The sequence below is a fragment of the Triplophysa rosa genome, linkage group LG5 (assembly GCF_024868665.1).
Source record: "Triplophysa rosa linkage group LG5, Trosa_1v2, whole genome shotgun sequence".
NCBI lineage: Eukaryota > Metazoa > Chordata > Actinopteri > Cypriniformes > Nemacheilidae > Triplophysa > Triplophysa rosa.
Genome location: NC_079894.1, coordinates 1185051 through 1206854, shown reverse-complemented (window position 1 = coordinate 1206854; position 21804 = coordinate 1185051). Strand labels below are relative to the sequence as shown.

General features: G+C 39.7%; 3 protein-coding genes across 5 annotated transcripts; 2 read left to right on the top strand and 1 right to left on the bottom strand.

Annotated features, from left to right (window-relative positions):
- The first annotated feature begins 362 nt into the window (after positions 1–362).
- LOC130554176 (piggyBac transposable element-derived protein 4-like) lies at positions 363–4025 on the top strand. Of its 2 annotated transcripts, none has more exons than XM_057333657.1 (2): positions 363–2764; positions 2933–4025. In XM_057333657.1, exons 1-2 carry the CDS (start codon positions 1574–1576, stop codon positions 3353–3355), a joined length of 1614 nt encoding a protein of 537 aa, XP_057189640.1. In that variant the 5' UTR covers positions 363–1573; the 3' UTR covers positions 3356–4025. The 2 variants fall into 2 exon arrangements, with proteins under 2 accessions (XP_057189640.1, XP_057189639.1); XM_057333656.1 differs by having other exon boundaries at positions 363–2833.
- Positions 4026–4772: 747 nt separating this feature from the next.
- Positions 4773–9153, top strand: hnrnpc (heterogeneous nuclear ribonucleoprotein C). 2 transcript variants are annotated; one of them, XM_057333728.1, is made up of 9 exons: positions 4773–4889; positions 5558–5704; positions 6115–6380; positions 6634–6706; positions 6819–6869; positions 6960–7123; positions 7287–7400; positions 7554–7684; positions 8460–9153. In XM_057333728.1, exons 2-9 carry the CDS (start codon positions 5700–5702, stop codon positions 8574–8576), a joined length of 921 nt encoding a protein of 306 aa, XP_057189711.1. In that variant the 5' UTR covers positions 4773–4889; positions 5558–5699; the 3' UTR covers positions 8577–9153. The 2 variants fall into 2 exon arrangements, with proteins under 2 accessions (XP_057189711.1, XP_057189712.1); XM_057333729.1 differs by having other exon boundaries at positions 4782–5085.
- Positions 9154–11608: 2455 nt separating this feature from the next.
- LOC130554237 (complement C1q-like protein 3) lies at positions 11609–15222 on the bottom strand. The gene is made up of 5 exons (XM_057333750.1): positions 15078–15222; positions 13415–13542; positions 12767–12829; positions 12554–12685; positions 11609–11992 (listed from the first exon to the last, which is right to left on the bottom strand). The coding sequence occupies exons 1-5, from the start codon at positions 15170–15172 to the stop codon at positions 11715–11717; spliced, it is 696 nt and encodes a 231-aa protein (XP_057189733.1). The 5' UTR covers positions 15173–15222; the 3' UTR covers positions 11609–11714.
- Between the last annotated feature and the right edge of the window lie 6582 nt (positions 15223–21804).

Sequence of the window (21804 nt, the reverse complement as noted above, 5' to 3'; positions counted from 1 at the left end):
CTGACTGACTTTAGACGTGGGTAGTTGACAAATAAACACCACTTGTGTCGTATGGTGTGACAGCAAATTTTAGAAAAAACTAAGGTAGATAAAGGCTATTGAGAATCAAGTTCTTTAAGTCAGTGTTTCTCAAACTGGGGGCCCCAAGATGGATCCAGGGGGGCCACAGATTTCGTGCCATTATATGAAATTGATCATAAATTTTATGCAATCAAACATCAGAAAAATAAGAGCACCAACCAAAAGTATTGATGTTTCAGTATTGTGTAACAGAATTTGTCTTTAGTTTAATTAAAATTCTAAGTTTAAGATTATGTTTTTATTTGGGGGGGGCGCAACGCGATGCACTCTACACAAAAGGGGCCTACAATGAAAAAGTTTGAGAACCACTGCTTTAGGTCCAAAGTAATGAAACTACAGAAATTAATTTCTTAATAAGACACACGGTCCAGAATGCATTTTTGCATGACCAAATGATTAATAACTGTCATATCTCCAAAATACAGGTCACAAATACAAAAAAATCACAATAACAACTACACGTCATAATTATTTGTAGTACTGCAGTAACATTCCGAAAGTCATTTTAATTTCTTGTTATTTTCCAATATAAAAACGCGTCGTGTCACGTTAACCTCAAACCTTCGGTTGTGTTTCAAAATCTAAGGGTACATGCACTAACACCCCCTCGATCCGAACGCATTCTGTGTGAGCAACCGACTTAATTTTGAAATGCGGCTTTTATTATGTCAGCGTGTATTATCACGTCAGCTCAGCTTCACAGGGTGTGTCCGAAATCGCCCACTATACCCTCATTCACTATTCCCTACATTAGTTAACTAATTAAGTCCACTTTAAGTAGTGGGTGAAAACGAGTGAGTAAATTCGGACACTCGGTGCACTGGAAACGCTGCGGGCGCCATCTTGTGCCGAGACGCGGGAATTCATTCAGCGCGAGCATCACGATAGATGGCTAGCAGCTAGCTACACTCGTTATTATGATGCATCATGGGATTGAATGAGTGCACTCAATAATGTCCACTATGAATTCGGACACCACTAAAAATGGATGTCCCCTCAAATAGTGCACTATATTAGGGTATAGGGGGCTGTTTCGGACACAGCCAGAGACTCGTCTCTCTGCTAGTTTTGCTGCAGAAGTGAGAAGAGCGCGCGTCAGAGCTCAGACGTTATGTTCGTGTGATTTGTCGTAATGCTGAGATACTTTACAAGTGTTTTGTTCTCCGCGTGTGGTTTAAATGTGACTTAGAAACCGCAGGATTTTGCGCGCAGCGTGCATCGCACTGGACATCCCGATCGTCGTTTTAAAAATACACGTATTGATTGATTACTTTTTTTTTTTTACTAAAAACTTATAAGCGTGAGGAACTTTTCCCTAAAATATATTTTGTAATATCTTTTTCCGTGTAATACACTTGAGCTACTTTTGCCACTCGAGAGGAAAACGAATTTGTTGTGGTTTCATAACAACATATGGCGCTGTGTGAGTCTTTCGTGGCTGACAGCTAGTTATTTCATCCCAAACGTTATTCTTTCATTCTGTAGCGTCACAATGAGCAAAGCCTTTACTGAACTTAGATCAGTGGTTAATGATTTAAGTGACACTGACTCGATGGCAGACTTTAATAGAGTACGACACGAATCAATGGACATGTCAGACATAGAGGACGATGGGCCTGAAACGACTCCTGTGGAACCACCAAATGATACAGCGGAGGACTCTTGTGAGGATGAGGAGCCGTTACAGTCAAAGGACTGGAAGTTGTTGTGGTGCTCGTCCCCCTTCATTAGAAAAACAGGTTCATCCAAAAAGAAACTCAAGTTAAAACCAGGGCCCACAAAATACGCAAGCTCTCACGCTAAAGACATAAAGTCCTGCTTTCAGTTGTTCATGCCGAACAGTATCGAGAACATCATCTTACATATGACCAACAAGGAGGGGAGACGTGTGCATAAGGAGAGCTGGACTATGCTGGACAGGATAGACTTGCAAGCGTTCACCGGTCTGATGATTTTGACCGGCGTGTACAGATCAAAGAATGAGAGCATCGAAAGTTTATGGCACGACCGGACAGGTCGGGCAATTTTTCAGACTGCCATGCCAGTAAATCAGTTCCTGAACATCTCTCGAATCGTCCGCTTTGATGACCACGAAACAACATGCGCCCGATTCCAAAAAGACACACTCGCTCCGATTAGAGACGTTTGGGACAAGTGGGTGGATCTTCTACCGTGCATGTACAATCCGGGCCCGGAGGTCACTGTGGGTGAGCGGCTGGTCCCCTTCAGAGGTCACTGTCCTTTTAGGCATTACACACTGCGCAAACCCGGCAGATGTGGAATAAAACTATGGGTGGCTTGTGATGCGAAGTCAAGCTACGCGTGGAACGTGCAGCTGGACGCCGGCAAAGCTGCTGACGGAAAAGCGGAAAAGAATCGAGGCGCGCGAGTTGTGCTTGACGTGACGCAGGGTCTCCGCGGACACAACGTCACATGTGACCGCTCTTTGACCTCGTATGCCCTTGGCAAGGAGCTGCTCAAGAGAAAACTTACTATGGTCGGAGCGGTCAGACAAAGCAAACCTGAGCTCCCGCCTCAACTGGTGGATACGAAAGGCAGAGGGATTTTTTCCTCCAAGTTTGCCTTCACGCAGACGCACGCCCTCGTGTCGTATATCCCAAGAAAATACCAGAATGTGCTTGTGATGAGCACGCGGCACAGCGGTGCAGGTGTAAGCAGCAAGGTGAGCAAAAAGCCCAGTTTGATCCTGGATTACGATCGGTACAAAAGAGGAGTAGACAACCTTAACCGGGTATTTCACTTTTTTATCTACTTCGGGATCGCGCTGTCTTGTGTATTCTACAATATGCTGTGTTTTTTGTGAAATGTAACTTCAGTTTTATTGTTGCAGTCCATCAACGCTTACAGTTGTAAGCAGAAGACGAACCGTTGGCCCCTCGTGCTGTTCTTTACCATGTTAGATGTCTCTGCATACAACGCCTCTGTGGTGTGGACAGAAGTGAACCCAGACTGGAACAAAGTGAAATTCGCCAAGCGGAGGACCTTTCTTGAAGAACTGGGGAAAGCTCTGGTGTCTCCCCAAATGGAGAGACGTAAGCCGGTGCCACGTCCTTATACGTGCGCTTCTGACACTACGGTGAAAGAACAGGCAGCCGTTAAGCCCCCCGATGCCAATTCTACCCCTTCAAAGTCTAAAAGGAAGAGGTGCAGGGTCTGTGCACGTAATAAAACCAGCACTGTGTGCCAGAATTGTAACGCGTACATTTGCAAAGTGCATGCCGTCATTACCACTCGCTGCTACTCGTGCAAATGACCGAATGTTTGTTTAGTACGTAATGTGTAGGAAGAGTTTAAGATGCAGAATCTCTCAGTATGCCTGATCGTTTACATGCAGTTTGATTTTATATAAGAGATAAAAGTCAGGATGTATACAGGTGTGGGTCCCTACATTACCTTCATAGAATTTATGGTATGTTTTGTATAAAAACTGTTCAGATTTGTTTTCAAGTGTTTCAAGCTATCAAAATGTTATGCTTTTTCAGGCACTTATATACAACTGTGAATTAAAGACCATTTCAAATAATGAGAAGTGGGAAACTATTTGATTGTTTATAATAAATTTAGCTTATTCGCAAACACAAACATTGTAAATGTGTCATCTGCATTGTTTTTGTAAAGAAACGCTAGGACAACAAAGTGTTTCTGTTTAAAGGATTTGGTTATTTTTATTAAAAATACTGTCTTGTATTTAAAAACATTATGAGGATCATACAATACAATGTGGTGGTTTGATTTCCCAAAAGGTTATACAATGGGTTGTTTTTAATGTATTTTCCAGTGTGCCAATTCATCATAATATTATATCATATTAAAAAAATATATGAAATAATAATGTATGGGTAGTTGACAAATAAACTATATGTGTCCTATGGTGTGACACGGCACGGCAAAAATGTAAAACAAAACCAATGAACATAAATCGTTCTTATGCTATTTGTATTAGAAATATTATTATTATATAGGTAAAAAAAGACACCCAGACAATGACAAAAAAGAAGTAAAAAGGAACAAAGGAAAAATGCACAAATATTGTATGATATTTTTCTTAGGATTTTAATGTTTTTTAATAAATATCCAATTTATAACTAAAGTATGTCGTTGCTATGTTTAAAGAGAACAAAAAGGAGATCTGTAAAACCTTTCAAGCGTAATTTTGTGAGACATGCATGCATGTCGTGCAGTTTGGTTCTAAAATAATTGTCGACTTCAATTTCTGTCCGGTTTTACCCCATAAAATAATAATGCCGTACAAACGAATTGTAAACGTATTTCAAAACATATGATGTTTATACAATTATAATGTATGAAAGAAGACAAAATAATGTAAAATACAAACTAACGTTAAATGAGTATATGGCCAAATAGTTGGATTTGATTAAATTGCTTTTTAGACGATAAATCAAATGCGGTTCTTTTTAGTCAGCTTCACCCTACGTAACGTATCAAGAGCGCGCGACTGGTATTATGATTCATTTAAAATACAAGCCCTCGTGAATTTACATATTTACAATAAATGTAATTTATTATAACCACTCACTCCATTTTAATTAATATACCGTAAATAACGCTTTACACGTCAGCGTCAAGGGGTTGTCCCCAAAAGACGGCGCGTACAACAAATATAAGACAATGAATGAACCCGCGACTTTTAACTTGAAAAGTGTGTCGTTAGTTTTTATGTTGTAGCCGATCGACTGCTCGCTTTGGCTTCACATTCGGCTTTTTGCAGCCAGTCTATAAGATTCTTGATCCTTCCTAAATTGTTCGTTTTAAACTTTGAAACTTTGGTGAGTAGATTTTTTTATTCGAGATTTTGTTTCTGCAAGATAACCTCTGCATATTTTTCGTGCATTTTTGTGAAGGATTCCTTCTCCTGCATCCCTGAGAGCGCCTAGGCCCCAAAGCGGAGCTCGGGCAGCGGGGTTTGTCCTCTTTGTCTGCTTAGAGGATTTTCCAGCATATTCCATCATCTCATCTCTGCACGTGGGTTGAGTCGTAGCACAGCAAACGTTTTTATTACAAAAACGGCGCTGCGTTAAATCATAAACTTCAATCGATTGTGTTGGTCGTCGAGATTTCTGGTTATTTTGCGGACACGAGCAGAATTCCAGACTACGTCGTATGTTTTGCATCGTTGCTATGTTTTGCTTTTTCCCCATCAGTAAAACCAAATCGCAAGTCCTTTTTTTTTTTTTTTACTTTCAGACCTGTTTTTTATTTTTCATTTTGCATCCTTTTAAGGGCTCGACTGTTTTAAATCGGCGAGGTGGTTAATCAGCAGACCGTTTTGCCCTTTGACTACGCATCGGTCTCGTTCTCCTTTTTACTTTGCATTGTTTGACTTGATTATTTTTCCAGCGGTCCCCTCACAGATCACCACCGGCACCTTTGCAAAAGTATTGAAATAAACCAAACTAATCATGTCCAGTAATGAGGTGTGTTTTTGTTGCCTCAGTGTAACTGGTGGAAGTGGCGCTCATTGCTGGGGTGATATTGGGAATTATAGTTTTGGCTGAGGGCACTCTAAACCTCAGCCTGCTCGCATTAACCACAAGCCCCAGTGACAAAACAACAGACGACTGCCCTGCACTGACGCTATGGAGTAAGTTAACAGCCATATTTTCCATGTCAATTAATATCATGCATCTTTCCTGTGTGTGTTCATATAGGTGTGTTTAGACTGCATGCAGCGCCGCGCGCACCGTTCGGCGTGTGACGTCAAAAGCAAGGGTTTCTTAGATCCGAAAGAAAAACTTGTCCATCCGCAAATGACGTCACATCACAAACGTCATAAAGTCGGACTTTTAACGGAGTTATAATCAAATTCACACTTAAACAACACACGATCCAGCATCATCGCTACATTTTAGCGTGCTGAAGATCCGCACAGGAAAGCTATGCTTTAGTGTTATGTTGTAGACTTACTTAACGGTTATTTTGTCTGTCAGCCGATCAAGTAATACGGAAGATTAGCTTTCTCTGTGGATACTTATTCATCTCTGTCCTCTACAGTCACTCCCCCAGCACCAGTCAACTCATGTCCGGCAACGTGACCAATAAGACAGACCCTCGGTCCCTGAACTCAAGGGTCTTCATTGGGAACCTGAACACGATGCTGGTCACCAAGGCCGACGTGGAAGCCATTTTCAGCAAATACGGCAAGATCGTTGGCTGCTCTGTGCACAAGGGCTACGCCTTCGTCCAGTTTGCCAATGAGAGGAACGCGCGGACCGCTGTGACGGGAGAGGACGGCCGGATGATAGTTGGACAGGTGCTTGGTGAGTCCGCTCAAACAGAAGCTGTTGTTGTTGTTGTTTTTCACGTATGGTGTATAAACAGCCGATGCTTGCGGGTTCAGTTCCAGCATTAAAAATGTCAATTTCTAAATTCGACAAATCGACATGGGCTGAAAAGTTAATAGCGTAACTTTTTATACATGTGTTGTTGTTGAGAAATGCATTTTACTTGGTGTCAGTACTGAGTTTACTATTTTAGTTTTTTTTTTTAACTACAAATTGTTCTTTCCACCAGATATTAACTTGGCAGGGGAGCCCAAACCTCACAGGTCAAAAACAACAAAGCGATCTGCCGGAGATATGTACAGGTAAGTGTGCCATTTTCACCCGGCATGTTATTTTTATGCCGTTCCACCTTTTCGCTTTAACATCTGTGAATGTTCTGGAATGCTGAACATGCCCATGGTTATCTCTCCACAGCAGTTCTACGTTCGAGCTGGATTATGATTTCCAGAGAGATTACTACGACAGGTGAGATCGCTACTGGTTTATCAAAGCTGCTTCGGTCGTGTTGTGAGAAGCGTTAAGGGATAACTTCTTTAAATCATCTTGGGCTGACAGGATGTATTCGTACCCGTCCCGTGTGCCTCCACCGCCTCCTCCTCCTCTGTCCCGCGCAGTGATCCCTTCCAAGCGTCCACGGGTCACTATGAGCGGAGGAACCAGCCGCCGGAAGTCCAGCCTGTCCTCATCCAAGAGCAGCCAGCGGTCTTCCTCTCGAGCCCGTCAGTACTGCTCTGCATCTAGTATTACATTGTTTGATTGAGTGAATAGATGATGTCAAAACCTGGTTAGATGGTTTGCGTTATGTTTGTTCGAATGTTAGAAACTCAATAAATTAATGAATCAAACCTCTTAATAGGCATTTTGATTTCTTTTTCGCTTCAGTGAAATCAGATGACCTTCAAACTATTAAGCGAGAGCTTGCGCAAATCAAACACAAGGTCGATTACCTTCTAGAGAGTCTGGACAGGATGGAAAAAGACCACGGCAAGAAATCAGGTGGGATGTCTCGCTACTTTATTGTTCACCGAAAGATCCAAACATAAATGACTGGCGCGATTCGTCACGAAACGCAACATTCTTCACTGGCAGAGATGTGATGTACTAGCGCCGTCTGCGGCTTTGTGTTTACACTTGTGTTTTGTGCATCAGAGGGGAAAATCATGAAGGCGGAGATGGCGGAGGCTTCCCTGCAGCATTCCATGAAGAAGGATAGAGAGAGGGAGGAGCAAGAGATCAACGACTCTGACGAGGAGAGAGATCTATTGGAAGAGGAGGAAGAGGTGAGAAGAGAGGCGAAAGATTATGGTTAAAGGTCCAGTTTTTAAAATTTGGCGGCATCTAGCGGTGAGGTTGAGAATTGCAACAAACGGCTCACTCCAGCCCTCCTTTTCGAAGCACTACGGTGGCTGACACGGCACTAAGATGTCATGTTTTCTCTTCCTCGCTGAAGGAGATAACGTGTTTATGATATGCGCTCCGTTGAGCAGTTTGTCCATTTTGGGCTACTGTAGAAACAACATGGAGTGTTACATGCAAGGGGACCCGTGGTGAGTGTAGATGGAAATAGCTCATTCTAAGGTAATAAAAACATCATTACAGTATGTCCGGTCTTTATACACCTCTGAAGATATAATTATGCATTTCTGTAGATCCTCCAAAATATTACACGCAGCACCAGGGATAGTTCACCCAAAACTGAAAATGCTGTCATTTACTCGCTCTCTAGTTGTTCAAAATCTGTATAAATTGATTTGTTCTGATGAACACAAAGATATTTGGAAGAATGCTTGTGAACAAACTGTTCTCGGCCGCCATAGTAGGAAAAAATGACAATGGTCGTCAAAAGTGCTCCAGAACCGTTTGCTGTCCTACATTCTTCAAAATATCTTCTTTTGTGTTCAACAGAACAAAGCAATTTGTCCTGCTATGGGAGTGAATGGTGCCCCAGAACGGTTTGATTTCAAGACTTCTAAGTTTGAGTGTTGTGTGTATCTTTAATTTAAGTGAGAGGGTTTAAACTTCACTTTTTGCTTAAAACCATTCCCCCCACCTCAGGTCAAAAGTCTGGAAGGAGAGAATGAAGAAGAGGAAGGAGAGCACGAGGAGGAAGAGGAGGGCGAGCACGAGGAAGGGGAGGACGACGGCGACAGCATCAACGGCGACGACTCGTAGAGTGTTTTATGCACGGGACACCAAACACACGCCCTTTCAGTTGTTTAGAAAGGTTGAAGCCGGTCTTTAAAAGATTTGTACATTTGAAATGTAGATGCGCCCGTGATGTATCTTGACACTACATTTACGTTTATTTTAATGCTAGCATGGCGTCATTTCAGGCTTTTGAAGTGTCCCTCAACTATTATGAAGAAAAACGACAGATAACAGTACATTCTCTGATTATATTCTGATATTATGATTATGAGAAGGTTGTTTTGTGTGTATTTACTCTGGTTGTGGCACACACACACACACACACACACACGTGTTGTATTTCTTACTAGCAGATAGATTATGTGCGTTTTCATTCTCCGAGTGAGACTGGCTTGTTCCCTGTATGCCCTGACACATAGGATTTTTGTTTTCTGTGTACAAAACTAAAACGTGTATTTTAAGAAAGGAAACCGAAGTAGCTTCTGTTACAGAGAGTCAAGAAGCTCCTAGGAAATGTCTATGTTTGTATGTACCTGTCTTTTTATATTACCGTTTCAGAATAATTACAGGAGAATTTCAATAAAATATTAAAATAAATGTTCGTGGTGTTGAAGTGTTTTTCGCCAGTTGTCATTTTTTTGGTCGTTTGAGATTGGTAATGTGGACTAACTTTGTAAATGTGTTTTAACAAAGGATGTCTTATTTTAATGGTGTTGCAATAAACGGAACCTTCATATCCCAAAAAGAAAACTGGAAAACGGAAGCTTTGAATAAGGCCTCAAGTCTCATTTGGTGTTGATTTTGCTGATATTTGATGACAAATATAATTAAAAAGTTCCTTCAGGATCATCAGCACACCATTTGATTGGATTCTTATTTGCGTTGTTATTACAAATATACTTTGATAGCACACAATTATAGCAAGCCATAAAGTCTTAACATGTGAAAGTCAAGGGTCAGGAGACCAACTCAAGGAAACACTGATCACCATGATGGTGACGTTTGTTCACTGGGTTTGAACTTTGCTAAATTGAAACAAATAATGTTTAGTCATGTCAACTTACAGAGAGCAATTCTCACTAGACAAAATGTAAAATAAGTTCAAATGGCTTGTAAAACAAATTTGACTTGATTTAAAATTTTAAGGCAGCTTTCGAACTGAAGTTGAAATGGGTTATATCTCTTTACAGTGTAGTTGAGTTTCTTAGAACTTAAAAAGTTAAGTTAAAATTTGTTAAATCATTTTAATGTGTGAACAACTTACTGAGCACATAATGTTTTACAGTGTGCGTGTCTGGTCCGTCTCCGGCACTAAACAGTAAAGACTGTAAGGTGTTTGAGAACTTCATTCAATTTCTGTATATTTCCTGTTGGACACGATAGCTCTCAATTACGGTACTTCAATGTTGAATGGCTAGGTTCCTACACATTTTCCATTTCGAAATTCCATACTTTTCCAGACTCAAACATACAGACTTCCCTGAAGATTTTCAGACCATATTTAACATAAAAAGATGGTTTTAAAAATCGAACGGTTCACGTGTATATTATTATAAAATTTGACCAAATAATCAGTGGACTGTTTTAGCTATACCTCATACAAATTAATTATCACCAAACCAAGACATGTTCAATGCACAACATTTTATAATTGGAATTGAGTGCAATGTTAATAATTTGTCAATTTAAATAACTGTAAACCTTCAACCCACAGCAACAGAAGGATTGGTGAAATATAATTCATCGATGAACATGAAAAGAGAACAAAACTCCATTAACTTGGCTTCTTTCAAAATTTGACAACGTTCAATTTAGAAATACCGAGGTCCAAAATCTGAGTTTGTCCCAAACAAAAAAAGATGTCCTTGAGCTACATATGTGCATTTTAGAACAATTGAGTGCAAATTAGATAACAATAGCTAAAGCCATGTCTGTCTTTTTATGTCTATCAGTGATGAGTAAACACATGGCCAATTGATATTTTTATACAAATATTACCAGATTGAAATACAATCAATCTATCAAGAGCATTTGGGTTTGGAATGACAAATGTAAGCGCTATTCCTTTGACTTTTTTTTTTTTTTTTTTCTAATAATATAGTAAGAGAATTATAGAGAAAAAACATTTATCGATGCGTTTGAAATATGTGCAAATAATATTGTTGTTTCAATAGGCTAAGCACAACCTATAAACGCACCTAAGTCAAAGCCATGCCGTTTAGGATGAACTAGTGAAGGTCTGGTCATGTTTTTGTCTCATTTCAACATTTGTAGTTTGCATTATTGGATATTACAATCGGCTGTTTAGTCAGGTTCGTTATTTAAATGTTGACGCGTGTCAAGCATGTTCAAATTGGGAGTGCAAACTCCCGAGCGCTCTGGAAAGCGGGAGAAAGCAATCGGTCTGTTTTGCTGCAGCTCCATGAGTTACTAGTAACTTCCGGGAACTATTGAGATGCTCCATGAACCGCCATTGCTGTGAAAAAAAACAGTAAAAAAACGGAGTTGACGCAACTCTCTCTCTCTCAATGGCTCTCTATTGCTGCCTAACATCCAATCACAGCAAACAGTCCTCCAGCAGATTTGGTCTTGCGCCAATCTTTTGTCAGCTCTCAAAACATGCACAACTTCTTAAAAATATATTTATTATCAGAAATTCTTAATTTTATATGTTCAAAAAACGGATAGGGCAATAGTCTTGAAACTCATAATCTTCTCCATACTCAATTTCCTTTTTTCCATACTAATCCAGACTTGGAAAACAATCAAATAAAATCAATCCATATTTTTTCCAAAACGCGTAGGAACCCTGTATAATTCATGTTAAAAAATGAAAAAAATAATCAATTTAATAGAGACATCAGTTGCAGTACTAATATCAGAATGTTGGCTTTTATTCATAAAATGATGCTGTTAAAGGAATCTGTTGTTTCTACATTACATTCATTTGGAGATTAAATGTGAAATTATTAGAATGTAAAAGTATATTTAAAAACATTGATGTTATGTGCAATTAATCGTAGAATTAATCACAGAAAAAAATGTGTAATAAAAAAACGTGTTCTTTTTTTTTATCGATTGACAGCACTTGTTTAAGCCAGTTTATATATTAATCTTCAGAGCAGACCGTCTACAAGATTTACCAGATGTCATATCAGACATTCACAAAGGAAAAATCATAAAACCACTGAAACTGGTGTAGCTTGCTTCATCATCATAAACCCAAGTATTCTCCCAGAGTTGTGTATAAACTCGATCACCAGGTTCCAGTGTAAGAACAACACCATTGCTTGCGTTCCCATTGGTGACAGGCATCCAAGAAAACACAGAGCCTTGGATCTGACCGTTCTTTAAAAGACTGACGGCCATTTTGATTCCAGCGTGTGAATGAGCATAAAATCTGAAGTAATAGACTCCTTTTACTGGGGCTGTGAAAACACCTGGAAAACACGTGTACAGCTATGTGAATTCAAGAACTGCGAAGCAAACGTTACATTTACACACATGATGAAATTATCATATGTGACCCTGGATCACAAAACCAGTCTTAAGTAGCACGGGAACATTTTTAGTAAAAGACAAAAATACATTGTGTGGGTCAAAATTATCGATTTTTTTATGCCAAAAATCATTAGGATATTAAGTAAAGATCATGTTCCATGAAGATATTTTGTAAATTTCCTACCTTAAATATATAAAACTTTATTTTTGTGAGTGGATGGTCTGCCACAGTGCCCCTGATTAACAACATCAAAGGCAATTTTCTCAATATTTTGATTTTTTTGCGCTCTCAGATTCCAGAGTTTTAAACGGTTGTATCTCAGCCAGATATTGTCCTATTCTAACAACTCATATATCTATAGAAAGTTTATTTATTCAGCTTTCAGATTATGTAAAAATCTCAATTTTGAAAAATTGACCCATAAGACTGGTTTTGTTGTCCAGGGTCACATATATGAGCAGGATAATTTCTGTAATAACGTTCTCATTACAGTGCTTACCAGTATCGGGGTCATAGGCATTTCCAATGTTACTGAAGACTTTCTTATATTCCAGAGTTTTCCTGTAATCAACAGGCCCAGTGTGTCCTGATCCAGATGCCAGAAGTCCAGCTGAGAAGGCGATCTTTTGAGCTATGAACATGAACAGAATTTGTCATCAAAAACTATAAACTGTGTCATTTAAAGATAATAACTAAGAAATAAAAAAGTTACCTTCTTTCTCTTTCTGGAAAGATTCAAGCTTATTTTGTGAATCTTGTACTAAACCTTTCAAAGCTGTTTGGAATACACGTTGTACATGTTTTTAGGACCAATGAATTAATACGTAATTTCAGTAACACTTCACGTAAAGTATTGTGTATAGTTAATGCATTATCTAATATGGCCTAACAATGGGCGATATAGTTTGTCAGCATTTATTATTCTTTATTAATGTTAGTTAAAAAGATTATTACATGAAAAGATTATTACATGTTGAATGTAAACATATTTGTCATTGTTGGTTCGTAAGCTAAAGCATTAAGTAGGCTAACAACAGTCACAACAGTGGAGAGCTATCAAAAAGCCATTTCTTGCATTTGCATGGGGTTTGATGGCATAGTTGCACATTATAACCACCAGGGACACTAGTGAATCATCCCAAAACCATTCACCTCTTCACTTTTCAAACTAACTTTTTATTGAAAATGAAAACGGAAAAGTGAAGAATATGTGTTTTTCATGCCCTAAAAGTAAGAAAAACACAAAGGAAACCAATCCTGACGGAGGTGCTTCATTCATGCATGAAGGAGTTAAAATCAACCAATACAATAAATCCAATTATAAAAGTTTCCCATTTTCAATCAAATATTTTCTCCTTACCTTCATTCTCACTTAATACTTTGTTCAGCGTTTCTTCTAAGTTTTGAATCTTTGCCTCCATGTTCTTAAGTTTCTCTAGCTCAGCAATAATGTTTACCGTTGGCGTCAGTAAATCTTGTGAAACTGAGCTGCGCACACAGAGCAGTAACATTAACACCTGCAAAACCACCGCCATCTTGTTTGCCACTTTATCACTTTATACACTACAGATGACTCCTCACCACACTTCAGCTCTGAATGTCCGATGTTGCTCTTAAATATGGGGTTATGAAACTTTTGTACTTTAGACTCGTGTTGGTTGTGCTCTATCCAAGATAAACTGTGCAGAACAGTTATTGATCGTATATAAAACATTGTGAAATGCATGGCAGCCCCAGATGTTTACCAGTAATAGAAATAACAGTTCTACAGCATGAACTGAAATAACGTGTTTAAACTGTGAACGTGAACAAAGTGTCGGTCATGTTGTTTTAGGGCTGTTAATTTGCGCAAATACAAGTGAACGTCACGATGCGTCAGCAGCCAAGTCATATATGCAAAACAATACATACAGTGTATGTTATATACCTCTATAAAAAGAGCAAATATTGTGTAAATGTACAAAATATCAAAGAATTGTAAATAATTGACATTTGAGGTGACGTCAAAAAATGTCCCAGCGATGTTTGAGAACATTGTTTGAAAACCTTTTTCTTAATTTGTTAGTGAAATTTGAAATGTTATTCGCTAAACATGAACACATTAAATCTGTCAAGAGGAGAATTCCACAACCCCACAAACACTTTACTTATTACAGATCCCACTTTCAATTTATTTCTGACATACAAAATTTCCAATTGACAATCAACAGAGACTCCTAGCACGCATTGGAGCATGAATAAATCCAACCCCGTCAATTAACTTTTTAATTATCGATCGGAAATATGCTATTTAGCTCCGATTTCTGATGTTTTAGAAATATCTGCCCGTTGCAAACATGGCCGCCGAGTGGCATGACTTTGATCTCGGGCAATGAAACACCCTGGCATTAGCTCTGCTATTAGATGCATTTATGAAGAAAGCAAAAAACCCCACAGTTCCCGTTGTTCGAGCACATACAGTAGAAAGCACTGAGAACTTCACCAACTTATCCAAGAGCTCCGCCTGGACGGAGATTCAAAGCCTATTTCAGAGTCGACATAGACCAGTTTGATGATCTTAAGTAAATCATTAGACTAAATCATTATACGTTATACAGTTTTAATGTACGTTTTATACTGTAACTCCATGCTTAAGGTTGTCCTGTATGACGTCACAGAAGTTGTGGAAGAATACACGCCACCACCCAACAGTGAATGTTGGATGCCAACTTGTCACCTTTAGGTGAAATTCGCAGCGGATTTCCATCAGATGTGTAATTGCCCCCACTGTGTTATGTATTATTTAATGTGTATTAATTTAATTTGTTAATTTAATTTAGTTTGTTGGATGTATATTAAATATCAGCCCTTGCCCATGTAAATAAAAACAATAAGTAAATTGAGTACATTTTCACATTTATTAAAACTATTTTACAATCTTTTATTTCTTCATTGAGCTATTACAAAAACACAATTAGGTGTATTTTGTCCGGTCACAGACGATCAGACTGACACTACACTACGATCAGACTAACACTACTCACTCAAACTCTGCTTCATAGAGAATTCGCTCTATTTTCATCCGCACTTCAGCTTTTTTCCTTTGAGACAATCTTTTGAATATTCCAACAAGACTCATGAAATAAAGTTCGTCATAGTCTTTGGGTTTACTCAGAAAGCTCTGCTGGAATTCAGGGAGTTCAGGTGCTGTGCCGAAATCTCTGACTAGAGGGCGCTGTTTCGTAATTATTCACGCGAGAACGTGCCTGGTGCACGTACACGTTATCGCGAGCGCGGAAGGGGAGTTTCTTAACTATATACATGACCGCCCACTCCACGATAACGTCATGTTGCCTCGCGCTCTTGTGTGTGTGTGTGTAGCTTATGCGTGAAGCAGACTTCGGGAGAAACAGAAGCGCCGACTGAATAGTGCACAACATGCTCTTTCATTTAAAAGACAAGACCCGATTACATTCTGTATTATCATGACAGTTTTTATGTTTGTTTTAAATTTATTTTTGTTTTTTCCTCGGGCTATTACTAAGGTTACTTATTTTACAAAGAATAAGTTTTATTCTTTTTAAAACTTTTGATAACGTTATAAATTCACTCTGGTGATGTCTAATCTCCTTTATTTTATATCATTACAATCATTTGGTCCTGATGTTAACACCAGCTCACATAAAGCACGGTCACTGAATCTGAAAATGCATCATAGCAGGTGACCGCTCCCATGGTGGTTTTTCTGTTATAGTATTGAGTTTTCTCATATAAAATGATACATTTAGTTAGTTATAGGTTTCATGCATTCCTCTGACATAATACAGGCTATATGGGCCTCATGGTTTGAGCACCAGGCACCTGCACAATATTACACTTACAACACGCACACGCTTTTGTAGACATTAGTTTGTTTATTATTTAATTTATACCACAAAAGTAGACACTAGTTTGTGCATTATTTAATTTATTGCACAAAGTCACGAACACTGGTGTGTTCATTATTACCTTTTTTAAACAAACTGCACAATATTACACTTAACCATGAGTTCATTGTTATGTTAAAACATAAAACTGTAGTAAGCAAGAAAGGTAAATAACATTATGATATATACCTACCTGCTAAAAGGTTTTAAAAGGGTACATCATGATTAAGGGTGTGCAAAGCAGCCGGTATTTGTATCTGTATTTGTATTTGTTGAGGGGGGGAAGTATTTGTATTTGTATTTGAGTAAAATTCAAAATAGGCTTAAAAATCCAGTTTTTTGCGTTACACTTCTAATTTACGTTATAGTGTAAGTATTCTTTAATTATATTCATTATAATAATTATGGATATGCAATATTGGTTGATGTTTTTGAACATGTAACAAGGAACGTCATTGAAAAGAAAATAACATAACAGCCATTACCTCATCCATGGTTAAACCAACAACTAATAAAATACCATTGTGAACATTATGAACCCCACCACCACCCGTCCTTGTTGGAGGACGCTGAACAGACAGAATAAAAACAAATAATACTTCAAAGAACTGTTCTTCTTCTGAAAGAACTTCTTTCTAATGCACAGAATTCCAAGAACTAAACTTTATCAACCCCTGACTGGGAGATCTGGCAGAACAAAAGTTGTATTCTACATAATACTAAAAGATACAGCCCTGCTATTGTCAACTGTCTGCCAAAAGACAGACACAAAGGCTTTTATTTTTATTTTTTATGTTTTTTTTATGTTTTTAAAAAAATGTTAAATTTTTTTTATGTTTTATGTTAACCATAACTTAACCATATTTCACTTGGAGGAAGATATCTTCTGCCAACATACTCTCAGTTAAATTTCGCCATGTTGTATTTTGTGAACACAAGCTCCTCCACATGTGAGGGGAGCAGTCTGGAGCGATGTGGGGACACAATATCTCCTGCTGTGCTAAAGATCCTCTCAGAGGAGACACTTGTTGGGGGGCAGGTGAGATATTTCATTGCCACATGAGCCAGGGCTGGCTGTGGCTGCATCATTTTTGACCAGAAGGTCACTGCAGGATCTGAGGTCAGTGATTCAGTGCTGTTCTCAGCTAAGTAGCTCTCAACTATCTTGAGGGAGGTCATAGCACCAGATGAGGCAGATTTGGCTTTTGGTTTAGCAAGATTGTGCATTGCCCCCAAAAGAGGCTTTTTTGCCCACTGGTCTCACTCTCAACTGAGGATGAACTGGCAGCTTCAGGTACCCCAGAAACATCATCCGCTTGGAGTTCTGCATCCACCTCTGCAGCCACATCTGCCTTGAGCCTGTCAAACTCTGATGTACTAAGTAGTGACATGGGCAAGCTCTTAAATCGGGGATCCAGTAGGGTGGCTTTAAAGTAATGACCTGAGGAGTCATCAAAGACACCCTGGAAGCGCTGAGCCAACTGAGACTGCAATGTGGTCACCATTTTAAGTGCCTCTGGAAGAGCCTGTACATCCGCATCCACCTTTAAGTTTGTTAATGCAGTCTTGAGAGCCTGCACACAAGGGATAACAGAAGACAGAGAAGCCACATCCTCACACACAGTGCGTGTTGCCTCCTCAAATGGTTGTAGTATTTTCACAATGGCCTGCACTAGTTCCCATTGATGGTGTGACATTACACCTCCCAGATCCATCTCTGCACTCATGGTAGTCAGTGGTCGTCTCTGCTCCAACAGCCTCTGGAGCATGTGGAAGGAGGAATTCCACCTGGTTGACACATCATGCACCTAAGTGTTCTTGGGAAGGCCAAGCTCTTCCTGGATTTTGTGAAGTTTGTTCACAGCTTTGTTTGATCTGTGTACAAACCCAGTGATCTTGCGAGCAGATCTTGCGAGCAATCAATATCACATTGGTCACTCCCCGGCACTCTTTTAGAGCAGCTGTTACCACTAGGTGTAAGGTGTGAGCCATACACCTAATGTGCACATAGTTACCATCAGCCATTGCCTTAACCATGTTAGTGGCATTATCTGTGACAAAATACTCAACAGAAAATTTCGCTCCAACATCATCTTGCCATTGTTTCACAACGGCCTGGAGGTGATGTAGAATGTTGGCTGCTGTGTGATCTTCATTAAGAACCTCCATCTTGAGAAGTGCTGTCACACGTTTATGTTCATCTATTCCTTGTGGACTCTGTTTGCATTCTATCCAGTGGCCAGTGAGAGAAAGATATGCATTTGTGGAAAATTTGCTCGTTCAGATGTCAGACGTGCAGTGCACAAATTTCCCTTCAGTTTTTGAGAGAGCTTCTTTTACTTTTGTTTTTGCATCTTGGTAAAGTTGTGGTATAACTGTGCGAGAGAAATGCCAACGAGATGGTAGTTGGTATCGAGGTGCAACCACATTGAGAAGCTTGCGAAAACCTTTATTCTCCACTACTGAGTAGGGCATCAGGTCAAGGCAAATCATTTCGAACATTCGATGACGTCACACAGCACCCGTAACATGGCCGCGCTGTTCAGATTTAGGCCGCATTTAGGCCGGATTCACATTTCGCGTCTTTTCCGCGCGCATATTCGTAGACGCGCGGAAATAGGGGCAACGTATGGAAAGCCGTTTAGGTCATATTTCGCCATCAACCAGACGCCTGGTGTTCAGAAGACGCCTGGTTTTACGGCGTTTATGACGTACAGACGCCGCAAAGTACGGCGTTTTGTAGCGCATGCGCCGTAAATTACGCCGACTATTATGGAAAGCCGTTTGGGTCATATTTCCGTTTTGGGTCATTATTTTTTGGGTCAGAATCCTAGCAGCAGCGCTCTGTATGAGCTGCAGCTGTCTGATGGTCTTTTTTTGGGAGGGCCAGTGAGCAGTCCATACAGTGATCCACCCTGCTAGAGATGAAAGCATGAACAAGTTCTCTAAATCTTGGTTTGACACAAAACATCGGGAAAAAAAACATCTTAATTTTGCAATCATTTATAAATTAATGATATTAATACATTAATATAAATTATATAATAGCCTACATAAATATTAAATAGCCTATGACCCTGCTGAAAAAACAACAGTTTTAGATTTCACGCACGCATAATTAAGGATAAATAATTTGGTAATGACAATAAGAGTTAAGGGAGTTATTTATTATTCGTAAAAGTAAAAACAAAATCACTTACATAATGCAGTTATGCATAAGTCCCAAACTAAAACTGAGATAAGTGAATGCGGCCTCGCCTGCCTCGTCAAAATAACCATCCCAAAAACACAAAAATGTTTTTAACAAACATGATCGCTTAGCAACCTCTAAAAGAAGGCAGTATATATGGCATAGGCTATACCCACAGCCAGTCTGCCTCAATAGACTGAGAAACAAACTTTCATTTCGATATGATTTATTTTACTCGACAAAGCACGTATTTTTTCTATAAAGAAACTCAGTTCGATGTGGATGGAGCGTATTATAACCTAAATATCCAGTGCTTTTGTGTTGGATATACCATATACGTTCTGCACAGTTAGCCGACTGTATGTGAACATTTTTTATTTCATTTCGAGTTTCGTTGTAATTGAGAATCCGTAAATGTTCATTAAACAGCCTAATCAATTGGCTTTTATTTTCATTAAACATTCTCCATCATTTTTAGATTTTTGGTCGTACTAAGCTTATAGCGTTTTATACTGAATGCATGCAGCATGTACAGTCTATATGTAAATAGAAAAACAAACGCGTTCGTATGGGAAATCGTTTTTAACAGCCACTGTACAGTAAGCAGACATAGCCCGCAGCTGTTACATGCATTAAGGCCTTACACCGGTTGGCTTGTTAATAAGCGTTTCTTGTCATTTAATCAGTTGTCAGCAACAGGGTAGTGTTCCGACATTTAAAAACATGACCCAATAAACCAACTCAAATGGAACGAAGATGGTCGGACCGTGGAGTCGAACTCCTGTCATTAAAAGCGATACTTTGCTGCTGCCGCGCACACGATCCACTGCGCTACCAAGGCTGACACCTTCGTTAGAGAAGTCAATGCATTTTACAAACATGAACGTACACAGAGTCATGACTGTGCACACTCTAAAAAAATATGCCGTTTGTGCACATATGATAAACGGAAAGGAGGAAAAACGTGCCCAATGGAGAAATATCACATAGCCTAATGAAAGTCTAAGCATTATTCGCAATAAAGTTAAAAACAGGAAACGTTATTCAGATCGACATTCTACTACACAGGTCTTTCTGTTCATTGGAGGGGCTGGACTGTGTAGAAAAGGCGGGGCTGATTTGAATATTATAGAAAACGCCGCTTTTTACGGCGTCATTGTTACACGGAAACGCCGTCGTTTACGGCGTACTATGGAAGTCCAAACGGCGAAATGAACGGCGTTTCAAATTGCACTTAAAACGCCGTTATTAACGTCGTTTCGACGGCGAAAACGCAGTGATTTACAGCGCATGCGCTACAAAACGCCGTACTTTACGGCGTCTGTAAGTCTTAAACGCCGTAAAACCAGGCGTCTTTTGAACACCAGGCGTCTGGTTGATGGCTAATATGACCCAAACGGCTTTCCATACAAAACGCCGTACTTTGCGGCGTCTGTACGTCTTAAACGCCGCAAAACCAGGCGTCTTCTGAACACCAGGCGTGTGGTTGATGGCGAAATGTGACCCAAACGGCTTTCCATAGACGCGGTCGCGACGCGCATGCGGTGAGACGCGCTCTTTTTTTCAGGAGCGTCGGCGCCGCATTGAGATAAAAAAAAATCTCAACTTTTCAGAAAGGCGCAAGCGCACCGCAGGTCATGTGATAAGAACCAACGAGCCAATATAAACAAGCTCAATGAAGATGGAGACACAGATGATCACAGCAGAGTTATTGCGAGGTATTTTCAGTGCATGTAATCCATATATCCTTTGTATACCTCCTCGTCTCAACGGCTATCGTGGTCCATGGTTGCTTAGCGACGACAGACGCCAAGAGAGCGCAAAGTCCAGGCGCTTTGGAAAAAAAGGAGAACGCAGTGCATCTCGCGTTTTCCGCGCGGTTTGATAGATAGATCAAACGGATAACCGTACAGGCTTTGCAACATGGGTCTTAAACCGGGTAAGTTTTGTCCTGTATTTATGGCAAATATTGTAATAAAACTTATAAACCAAATGTACGTGGTTTTGTGTTTATTTCTAACACACGGAAAAGTTAACAAACACTTCTCATAACAGAGTCGCATTCGAGTTGCTAACATAGATACAAAAGAAACATAACCCCGTAATTATTCTTAAATCAAGCACATAAAAGAACACTTCAAATAATACAAACACACCATACATAGAACCGCTACACCGATCTGTGTACATATGATGTACGGTGCCGGTGTTGTGCCGAAAACACACTCCCCGCCAGATTATGCACCCCCTTCAATAACACGCTGTCCGATTGGCTAATTCTAACCCCTCCCCACACCCAATCCTAATCCTAAACCCTCCCCTAACACCTAGTCCTCACCCTAACCATTGTGGGGAGGGGGGGTGCATAATCTGGCAGGGAGTGTGTTTTCGGCACAACACCGGCAAACAGACGATGATAACTCAACTCAACTCAACTCAACTTTATTTATATAGCGCTTTTACAATTTTCATTGTTACAAAGCAGCTGTACATGAGACACATTGACTACAAGCAAAACAATCAAAGTTGTACCTGCAAAAACAAGAAAAGGTTGAAAACACAGAAGACAGACACACCCACACACAAAACACTCCACACACACAACACGCACACGCACCAACACACACAGACACAGAGACACACACACACACACAC